The sequence below is a fragment of the Passer domesticus genome, chromosome 17 (genome assembly GCF_036417665.1).
Source record: "Passer domesticus isolate bPasDom1 chromosome 17, bPasDom1.hap1, whole genome shotgun sequence".
Lineage (NCBI taxonomy): Eukaryota > Metazoa > Chordata > Aves > Passeriformes > Passeridae > Passer > Passer domesticus.
Genome location: NC_087490.1, coordinates 2477333 through 2504069, shown reverse-complemented (window position 1 = coordinate 2504069; position 26737 = coordinate 2477333). Strand labels below are relative to the sequence as shown.

Sequence of the window (26737 nt, the reverse complement as noted above, 5' to 3'; positions counted from 1 at the left end):
TTGTCCCTAACCTTCACAGCCTGTGAGTTTTCACTTACCCCAGAACACAGTAACCCTCATCCCATGGTATCCTAACAGGGGAAGAGCAGTACAATCTTAGCATCCAACACAGGAATAATAATAAATTTATTACAGTAGAAACAAACAGATACTGCATTAACTCATGTACAAAATACTGACAGCATTCTGCTGCCTCAGTCAGTGCTTACTAAGTACCCACATTTAAAAACAGCCTAAAACTGATGACACCACATGGATTTAGAGGTCACAGCAATTTCTTGACACTACTGTAAGAGAGCCCAGCTACTCTTTAAGGTTTGCTGCACAATACAGAGAGCTGGGGCAGGATATAATTGGAACATCTGATATCTGAAATTCTCCTGCACCAGGAACTTAAGAAGGAGCAACTTAGACACATGGGGAAGTACGAAAAATGCATTAAATTAGAGTTACTTGTGGTAAATGTTTTCATTCAAAGTGCCAACACTAAGGCAGCTGCTGACTGACCTGAGTGCCCATCACTGTTGAAGGCACAATGAATTAGTTGTCAGTTCTACTCCTGAGATGTTGTTTTTTGCCTTTTTTATTTAAACAAACTGATGTAGTAGAGAAACATTTTCAGTGCACTCATTAACTCCCACTGGAAGCTAGGGGCCTCAGAAAGACTCTGAAAAGAAGAAATGTAGCTACAAAGCTGCTGGACTGATTTGTGTTACTTGGCCTTTATGCTGTTGGTTCCCCCCATCTTAATGAACACATTTACTGAATTTATAGAGGAAGTCAGTGTGCACATCAGTATCTCTTCTTCCTCCTCATCACCCTTACTCAGCTGGAGTGAGAAACCTGGTCCATGCTAACCCAAAACCATTTCTATAAAGTTGCATTTAAATAAGCTATAGAAGGTTTTATAAAATGAAACCTTTTTTTGCTCTGTTTGGTTCCACATTCCCACCCCCAAGTATGATTATGCAGATTTATCTCACATATTTGAGGGATGCCTTAAAAGGATGGAATTTATCCCATATCTGGGCAAAGCTAACAGTCAAAAAGATTTCCTGCATCCACTGGCAAGTTTGCAAGCACATTTGAGTTACAGCTCATTTATTTCTGGGGCAGTATCAGGTCACAAAACATACAGTGTGAAAGAAATACTGGCACTGAGCAAATTTTGAAGCAAATTAGGACATTTTTCCCTACCCCCTCTTATACCAGACTCCCTGATGGAAGTCTACAAATAATTTCTTCTCTAAGAAGACAATAAAAACTCACCCTAAATACAGTCTTGAGAACCATATATACACATTTTGTATATCTGAAAACGCTGGCAAAAGTCCACAGAGGCAGAAGATAGAAAGCATGAGAGCTAAGTCTAACATCAGGTTCTCTGCTGAACCTGACAGCCTAGAAACAAAACAACATAAGGCTTTTCTTTCTTCTGAAGTAACCTCCCCACACTGGCTGTCCAGTGGCATGTGGAAGAGGCCAGCTGTTGAGTTTCTTCCTGGCTCCACGATGCAGGAGCTGAGCTGTTATGCAGCAGAGAGACAGGCCTGGCGAATGCTCTGTGCCCAGGTGTTCAGGAGAGCTGTGACTGAATGCTTGTCTGGGAGCTGCAATAGCTTTGAAGTCATGTATCTGTACACTGACTGCAAAAAGGGATTGGCTGCTGGAGGAAAAAAAAGTAACAGATAAAGGAAGTTGTTATAAAAATCACCTTAAAACACTAAAATAAAAGAAGTGTTCACACTTCCCCACTACTGGCACGTTCCCATGCCCAACAAATGCCATACCATACTGCCTGGGGTTCTTTATCCACAGAGGGCTCTGGTCTGGATAGTCTGCTGGAACACTGAGCTGGAGTGGGGGGACATTGGGAAGATTCTTGTCATCTGAAAGGCAAACACACTTCCATCAGGGCAGAGCATTTCTTGCCAGACAGGAGCCTTTCAGTGCATCGCTGAGCTTCACTTCTAGCCTGTGAACCCAAGCAGGAACCTGACTGCACTCTCCCCACTTCTTCTTACCTAGCTTGCATATGAGATGAACTGTGCCATTATTACTGCAGTGTGAAGGGTCCAAGTTCACCAGGAATTTAGGATTTAATCTTGCAACTTCTCCTTGTAGGACATTTGGGATGGTCTGTCTTTCATCCTCTTCATATTTCCGCTTCCGAGGGGAAGCAATGGGGGCCCTGCGTACAACAGAGCCCACATGAGGCCTTGTTAAATACTCCACACATGAAAAACAAAAGGTATGGCTCCCCCAGCTGTTTTAGTGATTTCTGCAGAGGCATTTCCCCTCCCAGGAGGAGCAGCCTGGTGCTTACGTGATGGGCTGCCCGTGGATGGCCGTCATGGCCGGCATGAAGGTGCGGTACAGGGAGTGGTTGAACACGGGCGAGCGGAGGTTGGCCAGGACAGCGTCCAGGAGGGGCTGGCACAGGTACTGCTGCTTGGTGGGGGGCACGGGGGGAGGGGGTGGAGTTGGCTGAAACACAACAGAAGGCCCTTGTCCTTTAATCGTCACCAGAAATAGAAATGTCTACTGCTGAGTCTGAAGAATTTTTGTAGCAGTGAAGTTCCAAGGCACAAAATGCAAGTGATTCTCAAAACTGTACATAGTAATATTAAAGGAGGAAGTAAAGCAAAAAAACCATACTCAGTTTTGGTTTAGGAAGGCTGTCCTGAAATTAGCCACAGTCCCAAAAAAAGAATAATTCAAGTCTTGGCACAGAGCACAAGAAATTGAAATTCAGTTAAAACATACACACAGGTGACTAACATGGAGTAAATGCTTGCCCATTTTTTCCTGTTTTCTTATTTCGTCCAACCTTACTTGAAGTTTTAACACCATGAGTAATAAAAACTGTAAAAATGATCCTGCCAAGTCTTAAGGCCTTTTGGAATGAGTTGCTTATCTGTGCTGGCACAAAGCATTACATACCACAGCCATATCATTTTTCAGCTTCTCCAGAGCAATTTCACATTTCTGCAGCGTCTTCAGGGGGCACCTGTGGAAGAGGAGAAATTTATGCACATCCCCACCACACAGGAACCTCAGCTGAAGTGTTCCTGCTGTCTGAGCCCCAGAGACAGCCTCAGTGGCAGCAGGGCTGGGGGCTAACAACAGATTCTGGAGCAGCTGGGAAAACTGACAGGAAAAGTTACCGTTTTGAAGGGTCAGTCAGGATATCCAAGAGACTCTTCATTTTACTCAGGTCCTTCTTCCTGTCTGAAACAGTGTGAGAAACAAACACTGACTACAAGAAAAGCTTCCATTCTTGCAGACAGAAATACAGCACACTGTCAAAAATGAAAACATGAGCCAACACTAAAGAAAGCAGTGAGGATTGAAGATCTTTCATCTAATCCTAAGTATATCCAAAGCATGAACTTCACATGTTTCAAAACCATCAGAAGTAAAAAAAACCCTATGAGAATTTAAGGATAAGGGTTTTGCCCATTCCTCACATTAAAGTCTTTAGTTAGAAAGAAAGAAAGAAAGAAAGAACAGCTCTGACATTTTTAATCCCTGAAAAAGAAGTCACCACAAAAGACAAAGTATTGCTTCTTGCAGCAGATAAGAGAGCTGACACAGATAAATGCATGGCCAAACACAGGAAAGCTCACCTTCATTTTTATCTATTTTATTGATCATCCTCCGGAGTGGCTCAATGTATTTTGATAGTTGTTTGAGTTTTTCCAGATACTGTTGCTCCTCTGACTGACCAGAACTGGCTGGACTCATGACAGAATTCGGATTTCCTGGCAAAAAGGAAGACTGCATGTCACAGGGTGATAAAAGATATTGCAGAACATTATTCTTAATTAATCTTGATCTGAATTGTGGCACTCTCAGTGTAGCTCGTGTCAAATATCCAAATCCACAACTGGACACCCTCCATAGTTTAAGTGCTTGCTCAGCCCTACAGTCTTTGTGTGGAAGTAACATGTTCTATGGGCAGAACAGCAATTCCCACTTAATTTTTTTTTAAGCAAAGTTTCAAAGTCCCATATACCCATTTTCTAAGTCTTTATTTTGCCTTCACTCTGATGCTTTAAACACAAAACAAAATAAATTCACAGCAGTTTTTGTTAAGTGGGTCCTTTCCTATCTGCAAAGCACACAACACGGGTATGAGAAGGAGCCAGTATGTCACCTCCATCCACAGCACCACAAACTGCTTATTCTGACTGGGAGGGAAGTGCCAAGTGCCAGAGGACACCTGGGAAGGGGTTCTGGAGCAAAGCAGCCTGCTGCTGGAATTAACTGCTGCTGGAATTAACTGCTGCTGGGATGAAGTGGTTATGTCCTTTACAACTGCACAGTGTCACTAAGGGTTCCTTCCTGTTGGAATAAGGAGTCATTATGCCTCTATAAACTTGCTCCATTAAATTAAATATCATTCTCTTTTTCAAAGACTGGGGAAGTTAGAAAAACCCGTTAGACAGTTCAGCAATGAGAAAAGAGGTTTCAATGGATTTTGATTTGGGAACCCAAGCTGTTGTGTTATGTGCTGTATGTGAGGTGTTCACTACCTGCTATGCAGAGCTCTTGCAAGTTTACACTGTAAATAAAAATGACAGGTTTCCCAGGAATTATTAGTTACCAAAACACAGCCCATCCCAGGGTGTGCAGTACAGCTCTCAGATCATTTACCTGGAGTGTTTAGAGGACCTGGGGATGGGACACTGAAGTTCTGAGGTGTTCGTGCAGCTGCTGGGCTCTGTGATGGTTGTGGAGATGGACTGGGCAGAAAGCTGCTGGGTGATGGAGCAGGGCCAGAGCTGGAAAATAAACATAAAATTAAACCTGCCAGAATCTGACAAGGAAGGATCATCAGCCTGTAAGCAGATATGATTTTAGTAAGCATCATGATGGCAGTTTGTAGTTCTGCCCTGGTGAGATTTCATACACAGATTCTTTATGTAAAATGTGAGTTTTCAGAGTGAATTCAGCACAGTCTCACCTGTGCTCCCAGTGGAGCTGGTATTAAAATTCATTCACTTCAATGCAAACAGAGTAAGGTTATTGAATATTTCTGAAACCTTACGGCATTACCAGAAGTGCTCAGCTCTGCAGTGGGGCTCACCTGACATTGGAGTTTGGCTGAGAAGTTGGCTGGCCTGGCTGAGGAGATGGCTGGGGCTGTGGTGGTGGAGGCATGGACTGGGGAGTCTGAGCCTGCTGGACAGGGGATGGGGATGACATCATGGTGATATTGTTCTGGCTGACCTGCAGGGTGGGAAAAGACACATCAATAACAGCCAAAGGAGCAGAGAGGGAACCTAACTAAAAGGCTTTACCTGTGGAGAGAAGTGTATCCTCAGGCCTACAAGGAATGAAAGCATTAGTTTCCTTTCTCCCCCATAAGGACACTCCCACCTGCATCACTCCTGAAGCTCTCAGGGCAGTAAATCTTATCAACTTCAGTAGAAATGACCATTAAATCTGCACATAGCTTCAATTAACTGCATAATAATTATTTTTCACTGCCCAAACCACCATGTTGCAATTAAAATGTCTGAAGTGCCATGTGAAAAATCTGTATTTTATTAGAACTAAAGAGCAGGAAAAGACATTTCCCACTTGATAATTAAGAGTCAAAAACCCCTCCTTATTTAGACATTTTAATTACAGTCTTCAAAGGTCTGTCAGACTCAGCTGCAGCTTCTCAACTGGTTTTCTTTAGGAAGAAGGAAGAAAAAAAATTAGGTAAGCCAAATCACCAACATCTTGTTTAAATATTGAGTTCTGAAAATCTGGGTGGAGACAGAAACTCCAAACTGAACAGCTGGGTGGGGAAAGAAAATGCAGTAGCTTTCTGACCTTTGGAGAATGATGAGGTGTGCCTAAAGGACAAAAAAGCAAGTAAGAGCATTCCAGAACAGCACCAAACTCCTAAGTTTATTCTGTACACTCTCCAGTGCCAGAGCCAGATGAACACTCAAATCTGAGCAACTTCTCACATTTATTCTAATACACATTTTCACTTAATCACTTAAAACCAAACAAGAAAACCTGTGCAGTGGCAGAGGCATGGGATAGTAATGCAGATATTGAGTGATCACATTTGTTTAAAGCACATGCAGAGAGTTCTTATGACTTGAGGCTATAAATAAGTACACACAAAGATATATGGAATTAGCCTGCAGAGGCCATAGATTGTGGCTTATTAACCCATGTGTTCATTCTGTAAGTCACTGATTAATATTTTTGAATTAACAACTCTTTCCCTCAGTTGAAACCATTTTTAAGGGAAGGTTCCAGTAAATCCACAAGTCCCAGGCACATCACAGGCACTGCAAATTTGTGCTGCCCTTCACTCTCTTGTTAAACATCCATCTAAATAACCCAACTGTATGCAGAGGACATGATATGTAGCACACTGAGAAGTACTGCATTGTCTGCTTTTGCATGGACACACTGACCACAGCAGGAACTGCTCTGCTTGGTCCATCACATTGCAGCCATGCAAAGGTCATATCCCCTCCCAAAAAGCACAAACAATCCCCAGCTCAGTGCAGAACTACTCATCTTGAAGATACTAGTTTATCACCCATTACAGAACAGTTCAAAACCAAATGCAGCCTGACATGCCAGGATTTTTTTTCCATCTTCAATAACTCCAGTACCTTTGCCACCTCTCTCACAAAGGTAATACAAAGTGAGGAAGATACAATATCTTCCTTTTCTCCATAATCAACAACTACAGAGCCTGGGCTTCTGTTCTCCAAAGGAGGGGGATTCTTTAACAGCATGTCCCTCCTCAACAGCTGGAAAAGCATTTCAGAGGTTGGAAAGCACAGTTTGCCTCCTGCAGACAGCACGTGTGGAAGGAAGCTGGGATGGACACTGCAAAGAGCATTCCCTGATCCTTCCCAAGCCCATTTCATGTGCTATCAGACAGCAAGTCTGATTTGGAACTCACCCATATGGATACTGCTCCCTTTTTCATCAAGTCAGACTAACACCACTTGGAGTGGTTCATCACTTCCTGAAAATCAGGCCCCTGTTAAGTGTCCCAAGTTGGTTACAAAAAAGGACTTCTGGACACTTAAATCCTTGTGTTTTGGGAAGGAAGGAGAAAGATTTCATTAGGTTTTCTGCCAGATTTAAGTTTCTGTGTGTAGTTCAGCACCAATGATATTATTTACATTAATTTACAAATGCTGCAGAAAAGTGAAGAAAAGGATATGCAGAATTTACTGTGCACATAAGCACCAACTGAATTTTTTTGCACTGCCCCTCCTCATCCAAATACTTGCACAGGCAAACAGATTTCATCCTTTCCAGGATTGTTTTCTGCCACCTACATTTCAGAACCTCAAAGGCCAGTGCTTAACAGTAAGCAAAATTGTGACATTTTCAAAAACACGCATTCAGAAGTGTGCAGTTCTGACTTATTGCCTTGGTTTTCTTGGACAGCAGTTCATTTGCCACATCATTTCAGATGTCTTTCTACAGAACAGATTTAAAGATTATTTCAGATTTAGGTTTCTACATTTTTTTGTAGGATAAAGATTAAGATTGTAACAATTTACTGAAACTTCAATTTCTAGGGAATGCTCTTTGCAGCTGACTCTGAGTAAAAAGAAGGCTTAAAAATAAAGAAAAAAAAACCCAAACACACTACAAAAATAGTTATGAACCCAGAAGACAAAGACCCTCCTCCTCCAGAGCTTTAACTCCACTGAATTCATTCAGCTCCAGAGTTAGGCCATGGTTACTGATCATTTGTACACCCTGCATCTTCAGCAGACACAAGGAAATCCAAATACTTGTTTTTTCACTGAGGGACATGAATTTCTGCACATAAAAGCATGTCCATGGATCTGCTCTGTGACTCTACAGTGACATGACACCACACTCTAATTTCCTGAACTCCTGCCCAAAAGGTACTTAGGCTTGCATGGTAAAAGTTTGCATTCACATCCACAAGCCAAAGCTTAGTGCTCAGAGCACACTGCCCTGGAGGATAATCCCAGCTGTGAGTTCTGTCTCCAGTTTGCTCAGTCTCAGGCACAGAACAGCACTCAGGAGACAAGGCTGGTAAGGGCTCCCAGCTCTAACTCTGTTGCAAATCAAAACACCAGGTGATTGTGGAATAAAACCTCATATCAGTAGTTTTTTGTTTTGTTTGAAAAGACTGTAAGAAGCAAAAAACCCCAACCAAACAAATAAACTCACTGGAGAATCCAATGAGTATTGTGATGAAAATGGCCAGACTGTTTTGTCATATGTGGTAAAAACAAATAGCCACAAAGTATTGATTTCACATCAGGTCCTTCTGTTGAAAAGCATTCTTCAGTGCAACACCAAGATTCTTTTCTAAAGAGAAAATACACCCCTATCACCACATCTAAATGGATTTTGACACTACAGTCAAGGAGAGGACATCTCTTAAATGAGTGATTAATAACCACATATCTGCTACTGCCCTTCATCCTACTGTCACCAGCTGCCAGGCCTCTCATGACCAGGAAGTTATATCCACCAGACAGTAGCAGTTTAGCATTTTATACCATTAAGAGATGTAAAAGACAACATTTCTAATTTCTAATCTACCTAGAACCTGAACAAAGTGCTTTGGCAGACAATGCTAGAGATGCATGCTGGTCCAGAGCTGTCAGTTATAGGGCAGGTCAGACTGCCTGCAAAACATGTTTCCAGCCACCAGCAAACCATGATTCACTCACTCATCCCAGCACCTGCTTCAGAGCCATGTTCACCACAATCACTGCTCATGAAAAATTTCTCTTCTTCTTCTGCTTTGACCAGATGTTCAGCTTCTACATCACTTTCACACTCCCTGGCACGCTACTGAGAGCACTTCTGGTGAGCAGCTCATGTGGTGTCACAAGTCAAAGCTCCTCAGTAAAGATCACCCTATGGCACTGAATGCCTGAACTAGAAGTCTCTTGCTACCAGTCAAATATTAAATAGAAGCAAAACTAATACTTAAATATCCATGAGAAAGCCTCAGATTTGAAATGAGAGATGATTATCTCGGCCATTATTAACTGCCACACTGACCAAAGCACAGAGGAAATTTCCCTCTGAGCCCACAGCTATGGCTGGGTTTGTGTCAGTTAACAAACACACACTGCACTGGATTGAAATGAGCATCCATCTGCAACCAGAAATGGCAACAGGTGTGTTTGCCTGGGACTGCAGAATCTTGCTGGTCAGTGTCACTGCCTTTGCAGACTCCTGAGAAGAGATGAAGTGCTCTGACCTCATGCATTTTCCAGCAACAGCTGGATAGGAGCTGCCAGCCTGCCTGCACAGGATCTTCTCTGATGCAGGTACAAGTGGAATCCTTCTGGCAGTTTCTCCTACACAGCCATGAAAGAAAAGAACAGCTCAAATTTCTCTGGGTCCCTGATACCATGCCAAGGAGCTGCTCAAACTGGAACAAGCCAGGTTTACTAACAACACAACAAGCACCTGCACAGAGCATGCACAGATGCCAAGCAAGGTCCTGGGCACAGCTCAGCCAGGTACCCTGCAGTGCTGACTTGCAACACTCAGAAATGCACACTCACGGAGTGTGGACCTGTAATTTGAATCTTGAATCAATTCTGAACACGTCAAAGTTTTAAATGTTAAAATAAAGATCCATCCCACTTTAAAAACGCTTTATTTGACATCCCAAGAAAACCTACAGTTTAAAATGAAAAAGGATCCATAAAAACCACAACGTGAACACACCAACACCCTGAGTAAGAGCAGCAAGTTGATAGTTTGGTGCAGAAGTGAAGAGGCAGGCAGTGAAGCTCTGCTGTGACCCAGTAAATACCTGTGGCATTTGCTGTCCGCCCAAAGGCACGGAGCTCGGAGGTGCGGCCGGCACCGCGGGGGCAGGCGGGAACCGTGGTCTGATTTGCATCCCGCCTCGGGCCATGGGTGCGGTGATCATCTTTGAGGACAGAGGGACAACAGACAAAAGTAATCGCAAAACAAGAAATGCAGTGCACTGGCAGGATGAGAAGCACATGCAGCCTCCAGGGACTGGGCAGGGGGAGCATGAAGGGACGGTTAGTGAGCTTTTCTCTGCAGGGTGACCTGACCTGCTGGCCTGGAAATCCTTTTGATACTCCTCCTGTCCATCTTCAGAGAGCACCTCATGAACTCCTGCCAGAGCCCATGGGCAGCCTCAGATTCCTGGATCAAGGGCTAACTATCCTGTTACTTCCACGAAGGGCCTTTCCTAAATTTTTCCTGACATCCTGAAGTTCTACAATTCAATTCTGGAAATAAGTACTCACAGACTGCAGTCAGGAGCACTCCATCTAAGCAGCTCCACAATGCCATAGGTTTCTGATGTGCTTTCCCCACTGTGGACTCCAAGGGCTCAGCAGCACTGGCCATGCCCCCTGGGGTACAGGACATTTTGTCAGACAGCTCAACAGCAGCTGTCAGGGCACTGCCCCACAGTGAGCAAATTTCACACCAGCCTAACCTAGGCCAGTATAGCAACACCAAAGACAACTAAAAGGACTTCCAGCTTTGAAAAATCTATTTCCTTCCTTTTATAACCCACACAATAACTCAACTATACTCTTTTAATTACCATCATTTTGACAAATACCTATTCCTCTACTACTAAGGTGTGCTAAATTTTTCTGAGTCCATGATCTCCTCAAGCTTTTTGATTCTCCAGCTGTATAGAGTGAGCACACCCTAAAGAACAATCATTTAGGGTAAATGATAAAGGTTAGCATTAGAATCAATTTTTATGTTAAAATAGTATTGGGACTATGCTGCTCTGCAGTGTCTAAAAGTCTTTCAGAACCATCAGCCTGCATGAGCCACAGAGATTTAATTTTTTATATCTGTATAGGCCTCTACTACTTAAATTTGATATTACCCCACATACTGAGAATTTACAACAAATACAGCATATATTTGGGGTAGTATTCAGGTAGCTTTGGCAAATTCACTTATCAGTAAAAGAGCTTCTGTTTGGGACTTCAAAGATCTACAGTAAAGTTCCCTAGGCTACCCTTTTTTCCTGACTTACATGTTACCAAGGAACCTACACAATCCTAGCTAATCTAAGAGATAATGTAGTCTCCTTCCTTAAATGGTTTGGGGCACTCCTGCTGGGTGTTTATGTAAATGGACTGAAGCAGCCAGCAACACATCTTTAGAGTCAAAGAATGCATGTGCTTACAATTGTTAAAAATAAATAAAATTAAATACAACATAGCAAGACTGAAAAAAGAAAGCAATAACTGATAAAGAAAACAGTGTCAAATTCAGCACAGCTGTTAGTTCACAACATCAGAGCAAGGCAGTCCCTTTCCATCCAGGCAGAGAGGGATGGTCAGAGACAGGATTTCCCAAGGGGGACAGAGGGGAGTGCCTCAGACATCACACACACATGCACACGTGCACACACAGCATGCAGCAGCTGCAGAGCAAACACAACAACCCAGCACTGCCACAGAGCACAGGGGGATGCCAGGGAGTGCAGTGAAGAGCTACAGTATCAACATGAGAGCTGGTGAAGCAACATAATCCTAACAAAACCAAAAAAAAAAAGGGGGAATTGCTGGGGTGGGAGGGGAATATCGTTTCAGGCACAATCACCCCATCTCGGACCCTCGTGAATGCACACAGATCTCTGGAGCTGTGCAATCCCAGGCATGTTATGGTGACCCACATGCCCCATCTTGGCCATGTTTCTGAAGCCACACCACCAAAAAGTGAAGATTTAGATTACTTCCACTGAGGCAAAGGAAATTAGAAGAATATTCACAGGTTAAGTGTCTGGCAAACCCCTGAATACCAGCATGACAAACTCCAATTCAAAGGATTTCAGTTGTTTGTAGTATTGTGGTTGGTCAAATGAGTGCACAAGCTTACAAATTTGGGTTAGTTTTTTGTATTTTTTTAAATGTGTGCTTTGGAAAGGAAATACATATACAAAATGATACCAATTCCACTCTCTTAACAAAAGCAATCTATTTTCCCCCATTCTGCAGCCCGTTTATATTTACAAAACCCATGACCCTTTGATAAAGGAGTCAGGAAAGGGGGTTCCAGGGCAATATGTCCATAAAGGAGTTACTCTTCTTGTAAAATAAGAACACAACCAGAAATGTTTAAGCACTTTTGAGAAAGATTTTAACTGAACAATATCTTCCTCTACAAGTGAAATTGAATTCTTACAAGGTAAAATTCCAGAGCCTGTAAATCGAGATAAATCAGACAGCAAGAAGAGGATCTCCCTCCAAAGTAAGGCTACAAACCCCAATATTTTATAAAAATTAATTGGATTAGAACAAATAGAATCCAGAACCTGCAGCTTTCCTTTATCTAACATCCAAACATTCAGCAGTCCATAAATACACAGCTTCTGGTGAGCACATGTATTACAGTGCCACTGCACTAAAGGCAGCTCAGATTTCCAGTCAGCATCAGCCACTGCATTCTGAGCACCTGAACAAACTGCACCAGAACAGTGATTTCACTTTACTCATACTTAACTGCAGTTGATTACAGCTCTTTTTCCTGGGTGCTGCAAGCATTTTGTGTAGGTCTCTGGTTGCTAGGACACTACTGCTGTGAGCTTCCCTGAGTGCTCACAAGGGCTGGAGCAGGGTAACACTGACCTGTGTGGTGTCTTTATAACTTCAGAGAAGAACTTCTCACATGGATCCATGTTTAAACCTGGGACTGCTTTTATTTTTATGTAAGAAGGATTTACAGAAACTTTATGGAAAAGGAAAAATGCAGACACAGCAAGCAAAATTCCCAGTTTGAAAGCCCTTAAAAACTAAATTTAAATGTAATGAGCAAAGATTAGGACAGGGCTTGTTTCTAAAAAAAAGCTTCCCTGAACCAAATAAAGAAATCAAGGCAGATGTATTTAAAATGCTGATGCTACTGAAAAATGTACTAAATAGAAAGCAAAAATCCAGTCTTAAAAGAGACTTATAAAGTAAAGCCTTACACACTCTCAACACTGAAGCTGCATTGTAATATTATATACAGCCACAATCTTAAACCTATTATATACAGAAAATATTTAGACAAGTACAAGAAACCCATTTAGTTATTGGACTTCATAGTGGCACGTGAATTCTAGTAGACTCATCTTGCACTGGCATGAACATCAGTGGAGTAAAGCCTGTGTGTGGAATATTCCAAACTCCACATGTGGTAGACAAAGAGCAATCCCCACACAGGACTGGATAAAGCTGCAACACAAAACTGCCTGTCAACCATGTCATCACCCAAATGCTTTTCAAATGCTCTGTGCTGTTAAGCCACTGGCACATGAAGTCACTAAAGGGGCAAGAATTCAGTTGACTCTACATAAACACAATCCATTTGCTTCAGAGTTGAAAAGAGCACCACTAAAGTTAGTAACAAGGAAAAAATTGTGTCTCCTTCCAGTCAGCCTAAGTCCCTGCAGCTCCCACCTGGAAATTATTTAAGAAACAAACATGTTTTAATTCACATTTCAGCTGCATGAAGAGAATTCTGCATTGCTGCCAGCACTGTCCCACCTGTACTTACCACTGCCCACTTTTACATCTGTGTTACACTGGCACAAGCCAAAGGAGCAATGCAGAAACAGAACTTGGCCACACCAACAAGGATGTGGCCAGCTGAGAGTTACCATGGTACAAGACACCATCCCTGATACAAGTCTGGAGAAGAATTGCTATCACAGTCCACACAAAAAGCTTCTTACTGAATCTATAAAATCACTTGTGCACTGAATGGAAAATGGTGCTTGAAAAACATGGAATGTCTGAGTATACAAAAAGAATTGTGCCATTAGTCCTAGTCAGCCTCATTTCATCTGTCTGTCTCTCTCTTCATCTACAGAGTGGTGACATTTGTACTTACCCACGTCTGCAAAATGCCTCAATATCAAACACAACACAGGTAAGCCACAAAAGACTTTCATATTCTTGTGGAAAATGGGATAAGAGGTTCAGCTCAAGCCATTCCCCATGTTTTCCCCATGTCTCCTTCATACCAGACACACAGCAAGAAACAACCACTGGGGCTGCAGGTGTATTGCAGGATAAAAAACCATGTTAGACAACAAGCTTTCACCCAGCACTTTTCTTTTTTTAATGTAACTCTGCACTTGTGACACACACCATTTGTTCTTCACAATTCACATCCAGAACAAGAGCATCTAGATCTACTGCCCATTTCACTCAGAAGAAGAATGAAAGATGAAAGGACTGAAAGGGGAGTGCAGAGAGATTTCATCATCTATACTATTTTTTATAGTCAATACATGAAGATGGAAAGTAAATCACATGTGATCAAAGAGAGCAGGCAAAGATTCACAGTACAGAAATCAGTTTACACAACAAAGCAGTCACCTAGGAGAGTTCAATGAAAGAAGAGGTGACACACTCCAGGTACCAACAGTCACACTTGTAGTGTGCCCACAGGAGACCACCTCACTCATGTGCATTCCTGTGTCAGTACAGGCAACACTTGGACCTACTTGGGACAGAGAGCATGCACAGAGAGGTTGGCAATGAAATCCTGCCTCTGACTCCAGGAAACAGCAGAGAAGACCACATCCCCTCCATACAGGGATGACCAGTGGCAGACCCCTCACCAGGAGCCACCAGAAACCCAGCTCCATGCTCATCTCTAGCATGCACTTGCCACAGGCCTGTGACCTGGGACACTGGCCCTGGGCCCTTACCTGCCCTGAAGCTCCCATCTGAGCAGCTTGGGCCTGAGCTGCCTGCACTGCTGCTGCTGCTGCCTGCTGCTGCTGCTGCTGGACCAGCTGAGCTCTTACCTAGGGTATGAGAACAAAACCCAAAGTAAAAATACATACCTGAGCAGGGTAGGACATTTCTGCTTCAACTGCATTGACTATGCTCATTAAAAGGGCTATGGAGACAAGATCAGCCTCACTAACTAAAGGTTTTGGGGTTTTTTGTGAAAACAAGTTCCCATGTTTAAAACATTTAGAACAGTTTTCCCACAGACTGCACACCCAATTTAACAACTTCTTGCACATCTTTCCTCTACCATCAGGTCTTATATATAAAAATAATAGGCACTTAAATTTTTGGCAAGCCTACCAATGACCAGCATTTCAAATGTTTATAAATTCATTACATCTGTCAGTGTGACAATCATGACATTTAACTCCTAGCTCAGCTGGTAGGAGCACAAAGTGGAGATGTCAACTTATCCACTTCTGAAGTGGCTGACACTCCTCCCCACTAAGGCCCAAAGAAAAACAGGTCTGAGCTTTGGCTCAGCAGTACCCTATGCAGCCCAGATAAAAAAAACTAGCACTTCAAAAAACTGCACCATTAAGAGGATGACCCAGCAAGAATCAACAGAGTAGAACTATTGTCTTGCCCACCTTCCCTTCAAGGCAGGAACAACCAGCACAGTAAATTCCAAACCCTCCCAACATGGCAGCAGAAGCAAAGCCAGCATGGCAGAGAGCTAACACTGCCTGCAGTCTAGAACACTTCAAAGTACTTGCTCATGTTCTAGAAAAGCAAACTGCTTGGAGGCAATTTTTCTTTAACCAGAGTTTCTTTCCCTTTTTTTCACTTGCCCATTCAAGAGTGAGACAAGAAATTATTTGTTAAACATTAGCTGCATGAATGGTTTTCAGAGATTTCCAGAACTCTTACTCTTAGGCACAAAACTGTTCTCTACTGGCAGGCCCAGATACAAACCTTTACACACCCTGTACTCATAACTTGCTAACTGCAGAGCTCTTAACAAGTTATGGTTGTCCCACTTCACTATTAGCAAAAGTCAGATATATGTTTTCTTTCTCTAGATGGACATAACAAAACAACAATCAGCTGCTCACTAGCCCTTACCTGCATAGCTTTTAACTGCTGTGGTGTGAGAGTGACAGGCATAACCTGGCCAGGAATTTGTCCTGAGATTGCCTGAGGCTGGGACACCATGGGCTGGGGCTGAGGCTGGGACTGTGGTGGAAGCTGAGACTGCTGTGCCTGAGCCACCTGCTGCTGCTGTTGTTGCTGCTGCTGCTGTTGCTGCTGTTGTTGCTGCTGCATCTGTTGCATCTGCTGTTGCATGACTTGTTGAGGTGGCTGCTGCTGTATCTGTTGTTGTGGTATCTGCTGCTGCTGTTGCTGCTGCTGCTGTTGCTGCTGCTGTGCCTGCATGACCTGTGCTGCCTGCAGCTGCTGCATTTGAGCAATCCGCTGCAGCTGCTGCTGCTGCTGTTGCTGCTGCATCTGAAAAACAGGAAAAGCCAGGATGTTAAAGCTTCCAGCAATGCAACAGCAGACTTACTTTTACAGCATAAACCAAAAGCAAACAGAATCCTAATACATCAGACTGATGTTTTAAGCCCAAAGGAAAGCCTAACCTTTTATCCACTCATCCCTGTATATCTCAGCCCTAAACACAAACCCTTGTATTCCACATGACAAGCTTTCCTGGAACTTTTAAAAGCAAAGGTAAAGTCCATCAGCTTCTCCTGTACCAATGGGCTCAGATACTGTTTTTCAGATGTAATCACCCTTTACCAAAGACTGCACAAGAATATGACAGCTGAAGTTTCCTCCCCTGCTTTTGTACCTAAGGATTTTACATATATATATATATATATATACACTTGTGTATATATATATATCTACACATTTTTAAAGTGGCAACACATTAGTCACACAATGACAAAACAGCCACTACTGCTAGAGTAATTCAAGGGCTATTCTTTCCCAGTTTCTGTCAGAATGATTCAAGGGCTATTCTTTCCCAATTTCTGTCAGAATGATTCAAGGGCTATTCTTTCCCAATTTCTGTCAGAATGAAAGACTATCCTGACATTTATAAAGAGACAAAAAAATTAATTCCCTGTTGCTATGACAAAAGAAAGCAACAAAACATCTGTAAAGCCTTTCCTCTAGCCTGTAATATACTGCTGTCAATTAACTTGCCAATCTAACCTGAGGCCCTACCCTAAAGAGGAAATGTGTTAGTAACAGGCAGAGCTTGGCACACAAGCCAAGCCTCACCTGACAAGTAACTGATTGTCTCAGGTTACAGTGCAAGATGTAACCAAATGTTTGTATTCTATTACCCTCTGTTAAAACCAGGTGGGGTAGTGCTCTTTATCTCTTCCACAACTCATCCTCTCTCTAGGGAGATCTCTGCTGTCCATGGCCATTGAGTGTCCCTGCAGGGCTGATCAAATTCCAGCATCCCATGGGGAGATGCTGTGCCCAGGGCAGGAGCCAAGCATTCCTACCTGGATACAATCTGAGCCTGGAACAGCCCAGCAGCCTTTGCCCACTGCATTCCCAGAGGAGCAGCTTTCTCCTGCCCTGCATTCCCAGAGGAAGAGCAGGCCCATCTCCAGCAGCCCTGGAGCTGCAGAGGAAAATTCCCCACTTGTGCAGGACCCCTGCTCCAGCAGAAGCACAGCTGGCACTGCAGGAGGGCTGAGCCCCCATGGGATGGGACTGTGCCACCACCCTGACCCACAGGCCAGGTGTAAAGTTGTGTTCTGACTCTGTCAGCAGTTTTGTACTACTGCATTTTATTTTAATTTTCCTATTAAACTGTACTTCTGACTTGGGATCTCCCACTGCTTTGCTCTCAAACCAGCACACCAATCACCACATTTCCCAGTGTAGCTGTTTGTCATCACCTGCTGTTGGTTTTGCTGCTGTTGCATCTGCAGTTTCAGCATGTGCTGCTGCTGCTGCTGGACAGCCTGCAACTGCTGCTGCTGTTGCTGCTGCTGCTGCGCCACCGCAGCGGCCGCCGCCTGCTGCTGCTGCACCTGGAACTGCTGCTGCATGGCTGACTGCTGGGCCTGGAACTGCTGCTGCTGCTGCAGGGCCACCTGCTGCTGCTGGAACTGCTGCTGCTGCTGCTGTTGCTGCTGAGCTATCTGCTGAAGCTGAAGCTGGGCTGAGGAGAAGATAGACTGTGCTTAAAACACAATACCCAAATAGTGTGAGATTAATGTCCTTCCTTAGCAGTATGCACTTTCACTTCCTCAAATGGATGGGGCACATTAACAGCACAATTAATTACACTTTGTACTTCCAACTTGCAATTCACTCTCCCTCCACTGAGAGTAAGTAAAGAGACTGAAAACGTGCAGGAGGAAAAGTGCACCGAGGTCACCAGCAGGAAGCACCATACCATGGAAAACCTGGGTGAGCTGTACAGAAACAACATTCTGAAGTTGACATGATGAAAGAACTTGCTCATGTAACAGCTACACTAAGAAAGACATTCATCCAATTAGGTAGCAGTATTTGAAATCAATTATTTCCCAGTTCACTTGGCTGATTTAGCCAGAAGTATGATATCCCTTCAGCACCCTTTCCCTGGGGAAAGGCCTTATTGCTGCAAAGCTGATCTAGCACTTCAGAGGCTGAAGCAAACTGAACACTTACTCTGCTGAGTAGCTGTAGAGACACCAGGCATCCCATGAGGGGCCATTCCTGAGGTTCCAGGAGGCTGCTGCTGCCCTGGGAGACTCATCTGCTGTGCCATTGGACCAAGGCCTGTCATGCCACTCATGGGTGCCCCCTGAGCTCGGGAGGCCATGCCCATGCCAGGCGCCCCTGCTGCAGGACCCCCAGTGAGATTCTGCAGGGCATTCATGGGATCTGCAAAGGAAACAGACACTGATATGCAGCCAGCCATGGCCCTGCTTCTCCAGAATCCCCTGCTCTCCATCCTCTCTCTGATCTGGCAACTTCAGACCAATACTCTGACAAACTCAGATGCACTGCCCTGCCTGTGAGGTTTCTGGCACATCTCTGCCTCTCTGTAAAGAGTGAGAGATGATTTAAAGTGCTCCAGTGTTGTGAAGTTCCACACAGATTTTTAAATACATGGGAGAAAAGGACTTATTAGTCATCTCCAACTTGATACACAAGTCAAAACAAGCTGCCAACAAAACTCCATGAGCATATAAAGCTTTTAACTCCAAAAACCAAGAGAGTCTCACTGTGGATCTTCCTCCTCAAGTCAGAGAAGCAATGCTCAGACCAGAGGATGTACTTTGCTATACAGCTCTGTGGGGGGATAGAATATAAGAAAATGAAGACAGTGCAGAAAGTAATCTCACCCCTAAGAGGGCAAATTATGAAAGATTAGCAGCAGGCCTGACTTTAACAGGCCACTGCTGTGATCAGTGAGAAGGAGAGTGCTATAAAGGAGTGGGCTGGCTGGCTGAGAGGGAACTGGAGTCAACTGGCTACGGTGAAGAAGAAGAGTCAGTGCTCTTCAGAGAAAACACCAAGAAGGTATGAAACTTTTGTGATAAGGAGACAACAGTATGGGACTTTTGCATTCATATGATAACAGTTCCCCCCCTAACATCACTGTTATTATGCATTGAACAAATTCAATGCCTTTCAAGACAGTTTCATAATCTGAACCCTGGGCAGACAGAAAAGTGAAGTTAAAGAGAGAAAGACAATTCAAGAGGTCAAAACACAATACAGGGTGCAGAAGCAATGTGAACCAGGTGCAGAACACACTCCACCTCTTTCTTAAGAATATTTATAAAAGAATTTCCAGCAGGCCAGACTGAACGTTCACCAACCACAGGCTGCATATCTGCCCTACAGAGGGATGAAGCCACAGCACCATACTATGTCCCTAACATCCACTGCAGTGAGAATGAGCACAGAGGCAGAAGCCAGATCAGATCTAAGCTCACCAAATGGCCCCACAAATATTTCTGCCTCTGGTGCAACACCTGGGGAGCCACAGCAGCCAACTGGGCTGCTCAGCAGGAGGTTATTTTCAATCACTCTGGTCCTTTCAGGAACCTTGTTGCTGTGAGCTAACAGAAGTACCAGCAGGGGCACAAACACCCAAAGCACTGCCAAGCCTCTCACCCTCACCACTGAACAGCTCTGGGTCTGTCAGGCTCCCCTGGCTTTACTCAGCACCATTTAAAATCCAGCTAGGGAATACACAGCTGCTTTATTCTCAGTAACCACAGCCCTGATGTCTAAGCTTTTCTATTTAGAAATAGAGAGTACAGGGAAGGAATAAAACAACAACAAAGGAACTCTTACCACTGACTGAGGCTTGAGATTTCTTATTGTCTGCAAAGAAAAAATGATTAATCATTCTTGTTAATATTGTCACATTGGCCTTCTGGATATACTGTCTACGTAATTTTTAAAATAAATTTTTAAAACCCACTGTCTACTGTAGCCCTAATAAAATACATTAACCCAAGCCAATTTGGTAATCAGAATGCTATATAAAAATGGAAGGAAAGCAAAAACACAGAAAAAATTAGGAAGGGGGAAAAGTAGCAAGTTTAAATAATTTCTCAAATACTTCTCAATTATAGATGATGTGTAAAAGAAATAGGATTTATAAATTGGGCATGCATACTACAGGAAGATTTTTAAAGCAACTTTTTAAGAATCACACACAGAAGCACTAAAATTTACTTTCTATTTTTTTCTCTTGTGATGATTCAATGAGAAACCACAACTGAGAAGAAAATAAAACCAAAAGTAAAAAATTACTTACGAATATCTCGGAAATGGATAATGAGCCTGGCCACAAGAGAAAGATACTCCTCCTAGAGGTGAAAAATTAGTATTTTAGCATAAGAAATGAAAACAGAATAACCATTACTTTCTGGCTCTTCAGTATTCTTCCTCAACACACTGGATTTTACTCCACAATGTGTGTGGGCTTTTCAGAGCAGTTCACTTCCAAGAACAATCTGTTTATGAACTAGGAATATTTTCACTAACACGTCATTGTGGTTGATGGTAAAAGAACACCAAGAAACCACAAAATTCACAGGAAAGAACCTCCCTGACAGCCACACTAACAGGACCACAATATGCAAACTTCATAAACCAACATACATTCTCCACTTCTTATCCACTGTAATTTGTTTTTTGTAAGGACAGAACCTGCTTATTTTGCACTTGAATTCAAGTCCTTGAATTATGTCACATTTGTGCTACAGTAACTCTTTTTAAAGCTAAATTCATATTACAAATACAAGTAGATTAATAACTTGGAAAACTAACATGACAGAAATGTCAGAAGTGAAAAAACAAATATTATTTGAAATATTTTCTTAGTGTTCTTCATAATTTGTAGGAAGTTGCAGACGCTGAGAGAAGCCTTCCTGCCCATGAAACAACTCATCAGGAGGATGCCAGCAGTGGGTGCAGATTTGTGGCATCAGCATTGTAACATTTTCACCAAGACATTTCTATGTCAAACATGGCTCATGTGGAGACAGCAACACTATCCAATTTCTCAGGACACACTCCAGGGAAGAAGTTTATGATTTGTAAGAGTGCAGGATTGTACACTACAGCCAGCCTTGCACAGAGACCACGGCTCCTCCCTTGGGGTTACTCCTGACAGAGCCTGTCCCTTGATATCCTAGGTTTTTCTGACCACCAAACTGGAATGGTGCTACACTGCAGATAAAGGAAATTCCATGCAATTCACTACAAACAAACATTCAGGTAAGAAAAGTGTGGTTCCACACATGCATGAAACACTGCAGCATCAGCAAAGCTGTCTTGCACTGAGGCCAGTGTGATGCATCTGTTGGATGCAGAACTCCACACTTCCCCTCAAGGTAAAAGAAGCAGAACATATAAATCAAAATTTCACATAATTCTGTATTCTTAAGTGCACTGGCTTTGCTATTTCTGCAATTTGTTACAAATTTCTTTTGACACCAAATAACTTCTGGAAGGAAATAGAGATTTACCCTTGTTTTGGCCTTCATGAACACATGGCTCTCCATATCTTTGCTAGATTTGTTATGGGCAACACCAGCTTTCCTCATGGCTTCATCACTGAAAAAAAAAAAAAGAGGAAAAAAACAAGGCTGGATTTTAATTGAGAGTATTACAAATACTTCCTGTAGTTAGAAAGGTCTGAAAGATCTGTGAAACAGCTTTTTACCTCTGTCTCATTTATGGATTAAAAACAAACAAAAACCCAGAATATCCATTGGGAAAAAAAAAATTAAAAAAAAGAAGAAAAAAAACCACCACCACCAAACCAAATCCCCACCATATATTATTTAAAACTGCCACCCTATAAAGTTTCTTCAAACAAATAATGGAGGAAAAAAGCCAACTAATTTCTAAAAGGCAACACAAATATTCTTTTGCAGAAATTCAAGACCAACTGCTAAACAAGTCATTATTTGACTGCCTGATGCAATATTTTGACTAAATACCAGGTCTTGTTTACTTGAGCAAAACTGAATGACAGGATTAATGTAATCCATGTTTGGCAAACAATGAGATTGAGCTTCCTGGCATCAGGATTTTCCAAAAGACTTCTCTAAACATAAGGTGGAGGAATAAAACACAAAAGGCTGTCTAAAGGCACAGAGGCTTACCCAGTGAGTGAGGACAAGGAGTGGGAGCAGGAATTAGGGACAGAGGAGGGCAGAGGGGCAGCATGGGCAGGGGACATGAGTGGAAAAGAGGGGCATTCTCAGGACATCAAAGATCAGCAACCAGTTCAACTATGGAACATGCAAAGAAGGACAAAAAATCCTAAAATATGTGTTCAGCCAGGCGAAGCCCTGTTCCAATCCTCTAGGCTCTGCCATCCTCAGAAACTTCCCTGCAAAACCTGTTCTTCTCTAAAGCAGCCTGGCAGTTACAGTCTAAATTCCACAAACAAAGGATCAGGAAATACTTTCACTTCATGATTAACATATCAAAGTTATTTCTTGGTGACTGCCTTGCATGAGCAGCTACCCTGCACTAAATGCACACCAGGGCAGTGACCCCTGGACGTTTCAGCCACTCTGAAGAGACACCACTGTTTTATTTCCCCTGAACTTCTAAGACCTCCCATGCAGCAGGAATGGTGCTTGCACAAGAAGAAAATGGGTTAAACTTTCTGAATTAACTCAGTGACAGTCTCAGAGGACAAAAGCAGACGCTACAGCCTTAAAATGCAGGAGCTTAGGCTGCCACAGCTCACACCCTTACCTGCAAACCAGCAGCTGCACTGCTGCAGCCTTTAACACAGAACACAATGGAACATTGCACCTGCTGCAAGGCTCTTGTGGGGCCTGGCAGCCACCAAAACAATGCTGCTAATATGTGAATTTTTCTCAAACTGCAGCAGAATCTGAACATAATGCAGAGTAACTATTTCTCCATGGGCAAACAAGCCTTGAAGTGAAGTGCTCATAAAGGAGCTCTGCTGTGGAGGAAGAAGTTGTATCCAATTTTCTATTAACAAGTCATTTTTTTCACACTTTTCTTTTGGAAAGACTGCCTCTAAATCCACACTCCTCTGAATCCTCCTTAACTTTCCAGTCCCAGTACAATGATAATGCCTTTCATGTAGAGAGCACTGAAAAGTGCGCAGACAAAAAAAGACAAAGATTGCACAGAGGCAAGTGAAGAAAGTAACATGTAAGGAGCACTTAGGGGATGGGATAGAGACAGTGATCAATATGGCATCAGGAACCTGAAAAAAATCCACAGCAAAGAAATTCTCTGCTTTTATATGAATCATTTCCTCTTGATATTATACAACATGGAAGATGTACTATTGTGACTGCATCTGCATTACTGAAAAAGCCACTCTGGGCTCTCCATGTCCTATCTGTTAGCGTTCCAGTAAAGGTTTAGACTGGGAAGAAACAAAACCACACAACTTGTTCACATATTTAACTGCAATCAACATAAAAATAGTGCATTAAAAAACTAGGGAAGCCAGCTAAAGGAGTCATAGCTTTAGCACAGAGCACATTCCTTGCAGAACTCCCAGCTCTACAAAACTCTGGGAACTAGATGGTACCAACCAACTCAAGCTCCATCTGCTCTGTAAGCACTAGGTAAGAGCAGCATTAATAAACGTGTATTTGTGCAGCAAAAATCTGCTTTTTTGATTTCATGCAGAACACTCAGAGCTGTGGTTTCACAAGATGCAGCCTTCAGCACCAACACCAGCTTCAGGAATTCCCCCTCCACTCTCAAGAAGCTTCTTTCCAGCCCAAATATGTGCAACCTCTCACTCAGGCTGGCTGGTCTAACAGAAAAATCCTGCAGAACATGTTCTCCTTCAAAACTGCCCCAGCTCCCTCCCTAGCCAGGGCACACCATGACTGTGCGAATCAGTTGTTGCAGTGAAACAGGACAAGGGGATTCTCAGGGACCATCCCAGCAGCTGAGTTACACCAGAGCACAATTCCCTGCTCACACAGCCACAGACTGAGTTCACAGCCCAGATCAGACCTGTCCTTCAGGCCATACCAACATCTAAAAACAGCTTAAGGAAAGGCCTTCAGAAGGGAGAATGTACTGAAGCTGTGTAAGGGCCAGAATAAAGTGGTGCCCTGCAAGCAAAAGCATTTATCCACACCTAGATCACTGCTGACTCCTGGAGCACCTGGGAGAAGCCAAAACTGCCCCTCAGTCACTGCAGCTGCAGTGTGCAAGTTCTGCTCAGCCCTGCAGGCCCACAGCACCCAGCCCTGCACTCAGGACATCAGAAACCATTCTGCCAAATGTCCACCACCAAATCATGCACATGGAGCACTGAGGGATTCCTCAGGATACCCCCCACCACACTGAAATCACACATTTCTCCTGAAAAACAAAGCCAGAGCCCAGAAAACCTCAGTTCAGTGCAGGAATGAACCCCAAGTGTGGAGCAGTAACAAACTGAGACACCAGTTTGTTACAATTATCCAGCAGCTCTAAAGAGGCTGGCTCAAAACTCAGAAACTCTTCAGGTGACTCCAAATGAGTTATGTGACTGCTGTCATGCTTTTAATGCCCAAGACCAAGTGTTAACATTTGTCTGGACAAGTATCACCTCCTGGCTGCAGGATGAACTGCAAGCTGTACACACATTTATGACTGGATTTCCCTAACTGCTCAGAACAACCTTCCCACAATTATAAAAACTTCCAGGTGATTCACCAGATATTTAATTACCCCCCTCTTCCATCTACTGCACCAGCCTCTAAGGACAAAGCTGGGAGCTTCTGGAAAGAAACAGGAACTTGCTGCATGGAGAGCTCCAGTTTTTGTGGCAAGTATATTGCTTTTATTTCTCACTCAACAAACCCTGCTTCCTCTTATCCCAAGGGCCACGTGGAGCCAGGCCAGGCTCTCTCTGGATATCTAACACACAATAATTGCTAAAAAAACTCTGCTGCAGTCAGTGCAAGCACTCATCCCAGGAACAGTTTTGCCTGCTTTTTGAACAAGGCCATGAATACAAATATTCATGTACAAATACAAATGCTCCATCCTGTAAAACTGGAAGTGACAAAAAGGCTCTCACTACACCTGTAAAAAAAAGCACACAAATTGTACAGAGACATCTGTGCACTCGTAGAAAAGAAAATAAACAGAGGGCATGTATTAAAAGTTTAGGATTACTGTCATCTCTTCATTTGGCATCAACCTTAGAGATTCTCTGGTCAGTGGCAGTAATTTTTTAATCCCTTGTTGTACACTCCCACTGAAACATTTCTGAGCATTAGAGAAGACACATCACAGTTTGCAGGGCAAATACAAACTCCAAGTTTGATTGTGTGTTTATTCCCCCAAATAATTCCCCCAATGCAGTGCTTATTCCCCCAAAGCAGCACAGCACCCAAGGCACTTCTGTTTGCTCGTTTTGACAAAGCAGCAGGACAGGAGAGGAAGCAAGGGATCCATCCAACAAGATTAATGACTTCACAGAAAGTTTGGAAGGTGAAACATCTGTTGTGAGCACCAAGGAGGCCTGCCTGGCTCTGACAGACAAACACCACCCTACTGCTCCAATACTGCAGCAGTGCCATTCTGGACAGCACGCTGACTGCAGGAAACCCACAAACACTCACACCACTCACATGTGATAGAAAACCAGCCCAGTTTTAGGTATGGATTGTTAAAATCAACACAGGAATATCGAGCTTCCCAAAAGACATGAATTAGCACTCCAACATTACTTTAGAGAGAATGAACAGTGCTTTCACTTCTGTGCTCACCACCTTGCATGGGGTGGAAGAGCCTTCCAAAACCAGAAAAAGCCAGCAAAGCAACTCAAGGAAAGCAATTGTTTCACACAGGAAAGCTGAAAAGGCAACAAGCTGAACTTCACATTAAGCATTTCTACCTCATGTTTGTCCCCAAAAGTCAGACACAAGCCCATAACAGCGATTTTCACTGGGCTGAACGTGCCAAATTTCACAATACCGTGGACACTGGCAAATCCCAGCCGGACACCAGCCGGTGTCAGGCAGGGCAGGAAACAACACTGCTGGAGAAAAGGAAAGTGAAAGAGGAAGAAGATGGAAAAATCACGTCAGACACCAGCCCCGGTTACCCCCGACAGGGTCTGGGCAATCCCTGGCAGCGAGCCCGCCTCACGAGAGGCCCCGTGAAGGAGAGGAAGCACCGGCAGCGGGCACGAGGCCGGCAGGCCCGGAAAGGCCGGCAGGGGAGCGGACACGGGCGGGACGCGGCCCCGGCCCGCGGCTCTCACTCACATCTGGCTGACGAGCTTCTGGCGGAAGGTGCTGCTGCGCCAGTCCGCCTCGGGCCCGCTCACGTCCATGGCGGCCCCGGCAGCGCGCCCCGCCGCCGCCGCTCTGCGCCTGCGCCGCGGAACCGCCGCGCCGCCGCTTCCGCCGCGCGAGGGATCGCGGGAAATGCAGTCCCGGGGTGAACGCAGCCAACTCTCGCGGGATCTGCCCTCTCGGCGTGAGGCTCGCTGGGAAGTGTAGTCCGGCCCG

General features: G+C 43.7%; 1 protein-coding gene across 3 annotated transcripts; it reads right to left on the bottom strand.

The window, feature by feature from the left end:
• Positions 1-96: 96 nt before the first annotated feature.
• Positions 97-26649, bottom strand: MED15 (mediator complex subunit 15). Of its 3 annotated transcripts, none has more exons than XM_064392184.1 (18): positions 26492-26649; positions 21737-21824; positions 20521-20572; positions 20052-20081; positions 18411-18626; positions 17651-17916; positions 15849-16232; positions 14696-14794; positions 9803-9922; positions 5093-5235; positions 4660-4787; positions 3630-3764; positions 3168-3231; positions 2944-3010; positions 2327-2487; positions 2025-2191; positions 1791-1889; positions 97-1663 (listed from the first exon to the last, which is right to left on the bottom strand). In XM_064392184.1, the coding sequence occupies exons 1-18, from the start codon at positions 26557-26559 to the stop codon at positions 1530-1532; spliced, it is 2421 nt and encodes an 806-aa protein (XP_064248254.1). In that variant the 5' UTR covers positions 26560-26649; the 3' UTR covers positions 97-1529. The 3 variants fall into 3 exon arrangements, with proteins under 3 accessions (XP_064248254.1, XP_064248253.1, XP_064248255.1); XM_064392183.1 differs by having other exon boundaries at positions 97-1666; positions 26492-26648; XM_064392185.1 differs by lacking the exon at positions 9803-9922 and having other exon boundaries at positions 97-1666; positions 26492-26648.
• Between the last annotated feature and the right edge of the window lie 88 nt (positions 26650-26737).